The 12,634-nt window shown below is 51.9% G+C and overlaps 1 protein-coding gene across 1 annotated transcript in view; it reads right to left on the bottom strand.

Moving 5' to 3' along the window:
• The window catches only part of KSR2 (kinase suppressor of ras 2), a 290,881-nt gene that overhangs the window by 8,823 nt on the left and 269,424 nt on the right, over nt 1–12,634 (bottom strand). The window contains exons 15-16 of the mRNA XM_036277294.1: nt 2,458–2,554; nt 1,354–1,487 (exon numbers count right to left, since the gene is read on the bottom strand). Of these exons, the coding sequence (XP_036133187.1) occupies nt 1,354–1,487; nt 2,458–2,554 (231 nt within the window). The remainder of the gene's footprint in view (nt 1–1,353; nt 1,488–2,457; nt 2,555–12,634) is intronic.

Below are 12,634 nucleotides of genomic sequence, written 5' to 3'. Positions count from 1 at the left end.
ATCACACAGACAGGGCCAGATGAGGTTTTCACCCATTTCGGGCGGTGGGACTTAGACTCCAGGCATCACGGAGCGGCGTGAACAAAATTCCCTCTGGAGAGGCCGGGGGTGTAGCTCAGAGACATCAGTGATTCTCAAAGCAACGGAAACACAGTCAAAGGAGAGAAACCGCAAGGCTGCCCTGAGGAGGCACGTCCTCCGTTACAGGAGGCGCGGTTAGAGAAAACACGCAGGGTGGGAAGTGAGGGTGCGCGTGTGTGTGCCTGTGTGTGTGTGTGTGTGTGTGTATGCACACACACATTCCAAATTAAAAGTCACAAAGGGTGGACATTCTGAATTATGGGCTGTTTATTTGGGATCAAGCTGCCTTTCACATGGTCAACTTGTTCTAGGGTGAGAGGCGCCTGAGAGTTAATTACTTAACAGTGGTTAATGATTCTCCTGTGTGATACTGAGGAGGTATATGCAAATGAATACTAATTACAACTCAGCAGCAGCTACTATTTGTAGACTTTCCTGTGCTCCAGGCCCTGCCCTGGATGCTGGATGTGTTACCTGATTTTATCCGCACAAGGACCCGGAGGCAGGCATAACCCCATCCATCATTTTTTTTTTTTTTATCCTCACCCAGGACATTTTTCCATTTATTGTTCAGATAGAGTGGGAGGGAGAGAGAGGAAGAGAGAGAAACATCGACGTGAAAGGGACACATTGAGTGGCCGCCTCCCACACAACCCAACCAGGGCCGGGGACAAACTGCAAGTGAGGTACGTCCCCTTAGCAGGAACCGAACCCGCGTCTCTCTGGACCGCAGGCCGACACTCTAACCACTGAGCCAAACCGGCCAGGGCACCATCCATCATTTTTCTTGCTGACAAGAAAACTGAAGTTGAGAAAAGTTCTGCGACTTGACTTAAGTCGCAGTTAATAAGTGGCCGAGCCAAGCTGGGCCCCAGGAGGGTCTGACTTTAAACAGGCGCTTAAGTAAACTCTTGCTCCACTAAAATGAATGAATTCATAAGAAAACTCGGAGCAAGGCTCTCGGGTGATTCCCACTTCCCAGTAAACATTTGGGGTAAGGCAAGAGTTCTCCAGTGAAACTCAAGGGCACAGACCCTGCAGAATCTGGAGCTGCTCTGTGCCCACGAGAAGGCACCATCTGCAGGTCAGGCCCCTGGGGCATCTGGGCATGACCTGGGCTTCAACACTGCATGGCCACTTTGCAGCCTCGCTGTTCACTAGGGGACCTCAGGCTAACGCCACGTCTGGGTCACTCGAGCCATTTAGGACGACTCCCCCACCCCTGGCCGATGTCTGTCGAGAACCCCGCCGAGCCCTTCCGCCCCCTCTCACCTGCCAGCCTGCAGCACCCCGGAAATGCTGAAGAGTCCAAAGTCCGTAATCACCACTTTGCCATTGTCGTAGAAGACGTTCTTGGATTTCAGGTCCTTGTGAAGGATCCCCTTGGCATGGAGGTAGCCCATGCCCTACAAGGAACAAGGACACGGAGTTGTCAGAGAAAACCTGCGTGTCTGCTGCCACCCACTCCTTGCTTGGCCAACGACACCACACTGACAGCTGTAGGGGCCCCAATGCAAAGGCGTACAGGTGGGCGGGAGGAGGCCTGGCAAGTGGGAACAGGCAGGGTCCCCAAGGCACAAATCTGCAGCACCCTCAGACCACTGCGAAACCGGCTCCGCCTTGCCCTTCTGCTTCCTGAATTAGGAACAAAGGAAGGTCTCTCCTAAAAGCAAGCCTGGGGACGAAACCTGAGATGGGGTCCCCAGAGGAAGGCATTCCACTAACTGTCTTCCCCTCTGAAACAGAATCCTCGGCAGGAGACCGGCTCCTTCTGTCTACCTGACCCTGGCCCCTGCCAAATGCGCCTCGTCCTTCAAGAAACAGATCGTGACTGATCATCAAGAACACGCAGAGGAACCTACGGAGGTCAAGGTCAGGGTGAAAGTCTAGATTTGTGTCTGCCTTTATGAGAAGTTACATGTTTTATTGCTCCTCACACCTCAGTCCTGACACTTCCCGTGGAAATAAAAGACCGGATACAACCGACTAATGAGGCACCTGCCAGAAAACACAGGATGTTCCTGCTTGTTTTAATCCCAAACAGCAGCCAACAATTTAATGTTCCCCCAGCAGCTAAAGAGACAGCGAACACACCTGGGAATTCAAAGGATCCTGACAACGAGACTGTCCCTGCCCTCGCTCCTGAACATGTCCAGTTACCACGGTGATGAGGCGCTGGGTGGAAACCAGACATGGACCGACCATCCCTACCGGTTGTATCTTGGCAAAATTCTTACATACTCAGAGCCTGATGCTTTTCAAGTCAAGTTGAATTTCTTTTAAGCCCAGACTATTGGTCTGACACCAGACCAGGCGTCTCAAAAGGGGGCACGGTCTTTCTGAGGTTCAGGGAGGGGGCCCCAGACCCTACGGTACCTTCACAATTTCTTGGGCAATCTGCCTGGTTTTGTTGACATCCAGGACGATCTTGGCATCCCGCACCACCGAATACAGGGTCCGTCCCTTACAGAGGCTGGAAAGCAAAGGGACAAGAGAAACTGTTGGCAACGGTGAGGGTGACCCACACAGTCATTCGAAGTGACACCTAATTGGGTGGACTTGTACACATGCCCCTAGTAATCCTAGGAGATAGTAAGCCTGGGACAGGAACTCAGGTCTGGTTCTGGGATGCACGTCTGGGAGCAAGTTCTTCTGGGTTCTTCGGGGTCTTCCCCATCGCCCCACAGCATCCAAAGACACCTGCAGAATCCAGCCACATTCTGTCCATCCCAGGGTCTCAGGCTGGAAAGCTGTGCATGACCCACAATGTATGGGGTCCGCAGACACCACTCAGACAGCACACTGCCGGCCACTCATCCCAGTGGCTCCCACTCGCCAGGAGCCGTGGTTTGTGAGGACAATGATGAAAGACCAGCAAAGCGGTAGCTGATACATACTAATTACCATCAGCAAATGATGCATTGGCGTCTTTAGAGAGAAGTGTGTAAACACCAATAATACTCCCCCCCAAACCAGATGCCTGTCTAGATAGAGGGTTTTTCGACCTATTTTCAGCCTCATTGAGTTCATTTCCAGGACCAGTGGTTTAAAATGAATGACAAGATGAAACGGGACATTACGCAGTGACAGTAACACCTCATTTAGTTGCTGGCATGCTCATCTGTCCTCCCCCTCTACCCCCAAAGTGAGCTCAATTCCTGGCACACGTAGATCAGGTACTCAGTAAACAGTCACTGAATGAAGGAGTGAATGAGTGAGCGAGCGAGTGAATGAATTCTAGATTCATAGCGCATTTCCAGCCCCCAGCGCCGTGTCTAGCTCACAGTGTCCAATGGTGGCTGAGAGAAGCTGGGATGACATTAGGAAAGTTCATTGTCCATTGCTATCAAAATAAGGGCTTGGATTTTTCTTTAATCTATAATTCCATAGGCATTTTAATCACCCCTTTAGTATCTTTTGAGCCTTTGTTGTGTGCTAGACTTAGCTGAGATAATGTGGGTGATCAGAGCTCCGGTATCAGGGGGTTTCCGGCTGAATCCCAGCTCTGTCCCTTACTGTGTGTCTTTGTGTGGGTTTCTTAACCTCTCTGGCCCTTGGTTGCCTCCCTTATTAAAGGAAACTAAGGATCCCTACCTGGTAGAGTCAGCAGGAGGACAGAATGTGAAGTGGAGCTTGGTACCAGGCCTGGCAGCTGGTGAGAAGTATAACACAGTGGGAGAATGGAGGCCTAGAGCTGGGCGCTGTGGGTTAGAATCCTGGCTTGTCAGCTACTGGCTGGCTGTGTGACCCCGGGCAGGTAAGTCAACCCCTCTGGGCCTCAGTTTCATTGTCAGTAAAATGCAGTCACTAGTTCCTGCTTCCTAGGGTTCTTCGGAGAATCACATGAAATCAGGTGTGTAAAGCTCTGGCCTCTCTCCGTATCTCACACACGGTGAGCACTCAGGAAACGCGGGTTACTCTGCGAGGTAGTAAATGGCCAATGCACACACTTGTACAAATGGATGTAAGTTATATATTGATACGCATATCACAGCTGTTCTCTCTATCCATCCATTCACCCACCCCAAATGCTAGCGCATGATCTCTGGCTGAGATGCGCTTCCTCACCTGCTTCAGGTGAGATTCCCAGGGTGGCTGACTCAGGGGGGTCTGATTCACCTGTCTCGGCTGCCCAGTAAGTCAGCAGGGGGCAGCCATGATGACTCAGGCCTGTCCCCCCTGTGATGCTGGTGACGCAGACACTGTGTTTGCCGTGGCTGCTGGCGGACAGCTGGAGGTGGGGTGGGCTGGGCAGCCAATTAGCCACACTGACATTTAAATATTCTGATGGCGGGGGACCGTGGGTGGATTCCCTCCCCTGGATACTCCATTCCCGAAGAGCCACCTACACTCATTAGAGGCCAGAGCCAAGAAGAGACCAGCCCCCCCGCAGATGGCAGAGCACACAATTACAACAGGCTCCCAGACTCTCCTGCTCGGGAAAACCACCGACGGTGGCAGGCTTCGGTGTCCGTCCCCGTCTCCGTCCCCTGTGCACACCCTCCTTCCCAGCAGCAGCTGCCGAAGTCTTTGCTTCCCTCACTACCCTGTGGCGCCTGGAGCCACTGGACACGCTCACACTGACTGGTGGGATATAAAGGGTACGCCCACAGCTTGGTACATCTACGATGTGAAATATATAAATAACCCCCAACCAGCAATGCCTCCCCTAAGTAACATGTACCCAACAGGCATGCATACTCATATTCACCCACAGACATGTACTAGAATGTACTAGAATGCTCCAGGATGTTAACAGCAATCTATTCGTAATAGCCCCAAACTGGAACCAACCCAAATTTTCATCAACTGAAAAATGAATAAATTGTGATATATCCGTATAATGAAAAATATTATCTTCATACCGTAGTGTACAAGAAACCACTGCTAACTGCAAAAAAAAAGGTAAACGAGGTTCATAAACACGTTGAGCAAAAGAAGCCAGGTGCATACGACTCAGTGAATTTATGCAAAGTGCAAAAGTTGGCCAAACTGATCCACGGGCCACATGTCAGGAGAGTGGTGACCCGGGTGGGTGGGGGCTGGAAAGGGTGTGAGGTGGTGCTCTGGGCTTGGGTCTGGGTGCTTCTTACATGGAGATGCATTTAGTGAAAATTCATCAGGCTGTGCTCTTAGGATCTGGACACTGGCAGGTACGTTATCCTTCCCAACACAAAGTTTACTTAAAAAAAAAAAATCAGCAAGAAAAGGATGAACAATTGGTACATGGTGCTGACATTCAAAAGGAAATCTAAGCCAATACTGACATCCTAGGTGCCCGTTTCTAAACTCCTCGCTGTCCCCAGGAAGTGTCTGCAGAGGAGCTGGGAGCTCCGGGCCTGGCTGTGCCCGCCCAGGTGTTTGCTGGGGGCGGAGCCGGGCAGCAGGTGCAGGGCAAGGGCTGGGCTCTGGGCAGGAGCAGGCATTAGGCGGGTGTCCTGGGTGGCGGAGGCTCAGATCATCCAGCCAAGTACACTCAAGTGTCCACGGCAACTGCTCTGTGGGTAATATGGGTGCCCTAAAAGCTGCTTGCAGGGACAGTGGGGAAGGGAGGGGAGCAGAGAATCAAGGCTTACTGATCACATGTGTGAGCCTTATCTCACCCCCGTGAATCCTTCCATGTTCCCACAGGGTTCCCACGCTCAAGCCTGTCTCACAGGTGAGCATATGGAGACTCAGAGCGGTGGAGGGTCTGCTTACAGACACACAGCCATAGCAGCCTGTTCCTGATCTTTCTCATCTTGTCCCCCGTGGTGTGGGTACCCAGCCAGCGGACATGATTTTCAGGCCATGAAAGAGACACGCAGCCAAGTGAGCCCACATCCCGAATACCGTTTACTATTTGCTGGGCATTAATTGGGAAGTGACTTTGACCTCAGTTTCCTCACCTGTAAAATGGGGATGATAGTGATAGTAGATCCCCACGAGGTGAGCATTCACACTGTGTTTTGTTGATTTCAAAACACACACACATATATATATTTCCTTGCATTTTAACATCTCTGAAATGAGAACTGCTTGCATTAATGGACTAGTCACAGTTCCACGGGCACTGTATTTCTTTATTTCTAGTACATAAAGTAAATGGTGCATGGTCTAATTTCGGGGTGGGGAACGCCCATACCAGCTCACATCACAGGCCTCAGCAAAGGGAAACAGTTCCAGCCATCTCATTAGGGGTGAGTTAATCAAATGTTTGACCAAACACAGCAGGCTAATTTTTAAGTTGATAATTCTGTACGGCCCACGAATGATGTTACAAACATCCAAATGGCCCTTGGCAGAAGAGAGGTTCCCCTCCCCTGGTCTAACTGACAGCACCCTAGATCAAATGACGCGTGGGACTGGCCCCATATCACAGATGAAGAAACCGAGGCTCAGAGCAGAGCAGCGGAGCAGGTGCTTGAACCCAGGCAGCCAGGCTCCAGAGCTTATGCTCTTGACCCCCATCACTGCTTCTTAACTTTCCAGGGGACTCGGGCATGTCACAGGCTCTCGGTACGTGGAAACTAACGTTGCTACGGACACACCTATGACGACGAAGATTAACGAGGCCCGCTGGCCGAGGCACGGTCAGTCCGGAGGTCAGGAGAAGGTGTTTTAGTGATGAAAGGATATAGTTAGTAGCTCTCTAACTTCTGGGGCAGTGGCCATATGCAAACACACACACACACACACACACACACACACACACGCATGCATGCACACACGCACCCTCCCTCCCTCCCTCTCCGTATCTCTCTACAGCAAAGATCATTTCCCCAGACCAGGAGCAAGAGCTGGAAATGTCTGATGTCCTCTGCAGGCCACCCTCTCCCCGAGCCCTGGCTCCAAGCAGCTCGCATACGGCTGTCTGTCCACCCTACGTCTCGGGTGACACGGTGCGCCTTTCGGCCACGATGGGACAGCAAGTACAAGATATTTGTTGTAAACTAGCCTTAAAGAGGTCATCAGAAACAATGAAATAGAACCCTCTAGAAGGTTTCTCTCTCAGGGCCTCTGTCCAAACGGGCTCATTCTGCTGAAACAGTGGCTGGGGCAGAAATCTGGAGGCGTGTGGTGGCCACTCCCTTCCCCTTTTCCAAACTCCTCACGCCAAGCCAGAACCCAGGCTGGTGTGAATGGTGGGGAGTGCGTGGGGGCTGGAGGGTGGGCAACAGATCGACTATCAGGCCAGCGCTGCCACCTCTGTGTCCACTCGGCCTTGGGGACTCACCGTGAGGATACTCGCAGTGCCCACGTCTGTGACTGCGGGTGGAGTCGCTGAACAATGGCCTCCCAAATATGTCCTTATCCTGAGCCTCAGAACCAATGACCTTACATGGCAAAAGGGACTTCGCGGCTCTGTCTGATTTGAACTCCCGAGGCAGCTGGTTTCAAAGTCAGAGGTTATTTTAAAAACACTGGGTTCTGCCCTGGCTCCGTGGACAGAGTGGCAGTCCATGCACCAAAGGGTGGAGGGTCAAGGGCACGTACCTGGGTTGCAGGTTTGATCCCTGGCCCTGGCTGGGGTACATGGGGAAGGCAACCAATTGATGTGTCTCTCTTACATCGATGCTTCTCTTTCTCTCCTTCCTACCTCCCTTCCACTCACTCGCTCTAAAAGTCAAGGGAAAAAAAATATCACCCCAAAACTAAAAACACTGGGTTCTGTCAGAAGGGATTTACCACCCCTTGTCCGCTTGCTGACTTCTAAGCATTCCCCAACCTTTGAAAACTCAAACACACACTTCATTGCCCTCCACTCTCTCCCCTCCTTGGAGCACATAAATCCCATTCCAAGCGACAGGTTGCACAGGCCATCAAATTCCAGCCGCAAGCCACCTCGAACTTCCAAGCCCTGCATGAATCTAACACACAAGACAGTAAACCTTGGGCCTCTGGGGCTTTATAATAAAAAGTGCCAGGTTAGCATCCTATAAAAATGGGAAGCGTCAGAAAGCAAGTGAGAGAAGCCAGCTGTTTGCCAGCTGCTTCCCCCAACGTGCGCCCAGGAAATGAGGAGTTATTGAGCTCCCTTGCGTAAGGGGGCTGGGGGGAAGGCTCCCGTCCCAGGCAGAGAAATGTGAGAGCAGCCTGCTGGGCACAGAAATATGCAAAGCAGGAGCCTGCTGGGCACAGAAATATGCAAAGCAGGAGCCTTTTTGCTAAGGTGCTCCCCAGGCCCTGTCCAGCCTTTGATATTGCTGCAAAGCTCGGAGAAGGAGGGCAGGGAGAGGAAGCTCAGACTCTCAGTCTTACTGGATTCTTGCTAAGCACAGAGGCCAAGGGTTGGCTGCTCTGAGCACTTTAAGGACTGGGATGGGGGTTCTTCCCATTAGGGGGTGCTCCTGCTGCAGACTGGGTGGGACCCATGCTTCTGGGCATCTGTGATCTTCTGCCCTTGCTGGTCTGGGCTTTGCAAGGAAGGAGGTGTCCCAAGGGTAGGGGCAGCCAGCTGGGGAGGTGTGGGTTCCAGCTCACTGTAGGAAGAACTTCCAGAAAATGGTAGCCTGGCTGGTCCCATTGCTCGGTCCAGAGACCACCCAGACCTGCTCTTCTTGACCTTGACCACAGACATCCCCAGACAGGCTCCTCCCTACTCTGCGGCATATTCTCTCAGCATCTCCGAAGGGGCAGACCTGCATCCCACCCAGTGTCCCTCACGTTGCCCTCATTCCAGAACCACTGTGAGGTTTTTGCCAGATCAGCCAACTCGTATTATTTATCACTTGCTAGTAGTTTTCTTTAGATGCACTGCCTTTGAGAAGTAAGTGGATTAAAAACAACAACAACTTTCTATCATTACCAGGTGGAAAGCCAGAAGAATCTCTATCCCCAAATACGCGTAAAAATAAATACAGTGAAAACAAACACATTAAAAAATCCAATCAAATCCTGGCTTGGCATTGTGGCCTGCCCAATGATCTAGGGTTGAGGCCTCTGCTTTTTGTTTTTTTGTGTTTTTTTAAGAAAGTTTTTAGCAAAGAAGGGTTAGGAAGGTGTTAGACACTGGCACTAACGGAGACTTTCTCCTCTGTGCGTGGAGTTTGCTCCACGAGGCGCTCAGCTGAGAACCAGTGACGCCAGCCCTTCTCGGGGAGGGGGGGGGTACTGTGTACAACGAAGACATTCACGTGCAGGACAGCTGGGTAACCTGCTCAGGGGCCCAGTCAGCCGGCAACAGGGGCAGGATTTGAATCCAGGTCTCAAATCATCACATCTTTCCGGGATTTCATTAGTTCCCTTCGGAAAAGACGATTCAGCCAAGGAGAAACTGGACCCCTCCCCCCACTACTAGGACGCTGCTTCTCCCTCCCGATTCGGGGCCAGTCCATGCTGGCCTCACTGTCCCTGTGCTGCTTCTGTTTGGGGATGCCTGGCTGTCACCCCGAGAGAAGCAAGGCAGGCTGCGGAGGCCAACTCATTGGAGAGGGTGTGCACGCCTGGCGGGGGGCACACAGCTGGCCAGGCCCAGGCAGGTGCTCAGAGGAGTGAACAAATCTGACCACCTTCCTTCTCCCCATTGTCCCCTGTAGCTGGAAGAGCCGTGTTTACCAGGCGGGTCTCTCCCCGACCGGCTTAGCGCACGACATTGGCCACGAGACAAACCAGACCATGGTAGCGATAAAGCTTCCAGAAGCTTCTCTGCTTCAGGCACCCCACGGCATCAAACAACCAAACAGACCTCTGGTCCCGCCCTCCAGGGCTGGCTATCAAAATGTACCAACTCTTGCTGCTCCCTGACCGGAACCACAATTTAAAAAACAAACAAGCAAAAAAACCAGCTCAACAGTAGACTGAATTACTGTCTTTTCAAACGTATATACACACACGACCTAATTTATATGCATTAAAAACCCACAGAGGATGGTCCCTGAGGGTGTTAGCAGGGCGATCTCCAGGCGGTGGGATCAGGAGTTTGGGGAGTTTGTTTCTTCTTGCTGCTTATCTCTCTTTTCCTAATTTTTCTCCCATAAACACGTGTCACTTTTGTAAAAGGCAGGGGGGAAAGAGAGGAGAAGAGCACCTCTGAGCCAGACGGAAATGGAGCCAGACACACGTGTTTATGCTACAGACAGTTTGGGAAACACACTGCAAGGAGAAGGTACGGTCTGAACCGAGCCCACCCCGCCCGGCGCTCGGGCCCGCTCTGGGCTCTCTGGTTGTGACTCCCCGAAGGCACGGAGCAATCTCTGCTCTCCGTTCTGTACAGGGTCGGCATGTTCTGGGCACACGGCAAGTGACCGGTGTTGCTCAAAAGCCCCGACAGTAACCCTCTGCCTGGAAAAGGTCAGTCTCTATTGAGGAAGACAGCTGACTGTTGAGTTTTTTAAATAACTGTGTAGCTGGGAAGAAGGGGCAGAGATCAGTGGCGCGCATAACCCCAAACGGCTGTGTCCTTTCCACCCACGGGACCCAGGGCCCAAGAGGGTGAATGCAGATGACAAGGTGGGAACGGGGACATCAGGAGGAAAAAGAGGGGGGCAGGGGAGAGGCTGGCCTTCCTAGGGGCTGCTGTGAATGCATCTGAGTGGGGAATCTACCTGACCATGGCGAAAGAGAACATGTATAGAAATGTCTAGAATTCAGGTTATAGACCAGTGGTAGAGATCACTCGGTCCACCTCCTTCATGGAAGATGTGGGGAAACCAAAACGCAGAAGGCTGATGGGATTTCCCAAGGTCATGCTTGGGGTCGCACAGCCTGCCTCGAACCCAGACCTGTCTGAGGCTGAACCTTGGGTCTGCAGCCAAGGCCTCCTAAGAAGAGTGAGCACCACCCGCTGAGCCCTCCCGGCCTCTGCTCAGGGTCTTCCATGAGAGATCCGGGTTAGTTGTGCTTCTAGACTCAACCCCATGAAGGAGGATCTGAGGCAGGCGGGGTGAGCAGAAGTCCCGGGGCAGCACTGGGAGGGAAATGAATTTCCTCGCCCCCAAGAGGCCTGGAGAAACTCCAGAGTCAGGAATGTGCTGGGAGGAACGGTTCCTCTTAGAAGCAGAAACAAGAAGAGAGTGATGAGGACTCGGAGCTCACGCAGAGGAGAGCAGCCAAGAGCTCAGCACCCCGAGCTGGACAGACTGGGTCCCAAACCAGTCCCGATACTCTGTAGCTGTGAGCCTTTGGGCAAGTTGCTCAAAATAAAAGGTGGACAAAACAAAACTTACCTCACAGGTGTAGGGGGAGTCAGTTAGAAAACTCATGCGGGGAACAGACTAAGCCACGTGTTCACCAAATTCTGCTCCACAGCGCCCCCTCCCGGGCCCACAGGGCACTTCACTTGCCCGTCTCTCCGTGGTTGTGCAGCACCACGTGACCAGGTCTAGCCAGTGAAAAGTGACCCCTGCTGCTTCCCGGTTGGGGTACTGAGAAGCCTTTTGCTGAATCCACAGTCTCTCTTGGGTTGTGCCTCTGCGACCACGGAGGCCACATGACGATAAGGCAGAGCCACACACAGTGGGACATCCTGGATCCCGGAGTGACTGCATGGAAGGGAGCCCTGCCTAACTGGTGGCAAACTTTATGAGAGGAGCAAACTCTGAGTGAGCCACAGAGATCTTAGGGATGTTTGTCACTGCAGCATGAGCCTACCCTACCCTGACTAGAGAACCTGTGACAAGGCGAGTGCCTAGAACGTAGAAGTACTTGATAAATATTGGCTATTGTGGGACAAAAATCACTGAGGTCAGAAGGAGAGAATGGACAGAGAAAGGGATAATAGCAAGATAAAAATCGGATGTTCCGGCTAGAGTCAAACTTTTACAGTAAACATCACCAGGGAAAGCAAAATGTCTGAGACAGCAGCTGTGTTTTCCTTGGTAAAGAGAGCATGATTCTTTCCCAAATGTCCACAGCCACCTCCATGTGTACGTAACTGGGCAGCTCAGTGGGTTTAAAGGGCCAGAGGTAGGATGGGAACCCGTGCTTGGTGAGATTCAATTTCATGTTTTTGTTAATAGCTTTCTCCTGCTTCTCACAGATAGAAAGCAGGTCACCCCAGGGATTGACCTCACCACTCAATCATTTAAAAACAGAAAATAAATGTCCAGAGAGATTAAAAACATAGGTTCTGTGCCCCGACAGGCTGCCAGGTGACAACGTTGCATCTTCATGGGAAAGACGAACACGCGGCGTAATCCTATTACGAAGATTTCCATTAGTCCCCAAGCCTTACTTCGGTAATCTGTTTCAATGGAAGAACCTGTCACTCCCCAAAACCTAATTTAGAAGGTGCGGGAACAAAATGTAAGTTTGTGCCGATTTCTCAGAGATGAAGACAAATCATCGCCCGAGTTCATTTCTTTTTTTTTTTCTTGAGCCTCCTAACTCCGGGGCACCAAGAGAACTCCTTGCCAGTGTTGCCCGGTGAATGTGGCCCTTGCAGACCTCCTAAATCCCACAGCCACGCCAGCTTCTACCTCCAAAGCTTCCAGGGCAGAGATGCAGAGATCTTAACAGGCCAAGAAGATGCTCTGCGAGGCTGGTGGGAGGGGGGCCCCAGCCTGGGGCTGGCATGTGGATAGGAAAAGTTAGAACCAGCCAGACCACTCACTCTACCCAGCTCGGGACCAGT

Source organism: Molossus molossus, unplaced genomic scaffold (assembly GCF_014108415.1).
Source record: "Molossus molossus isolate mMolMol1 unplaced genomic scaffold, mMolMol1.p scaffold_m16_p_22, whole genome shotgun sequence".
In the NCBI taxonomy this organism is placed as follows: Eukaryota; Metazoa; Chordata; class Mammalia; order Chiroptera; family Molossidae; genus Molossus; species Molossus molossus.
The sequence above is the reverse complement of the archived record's forward strand: the minus strand, read 5'-3'. Positions and strand labels throughout refer to the sequence as shown.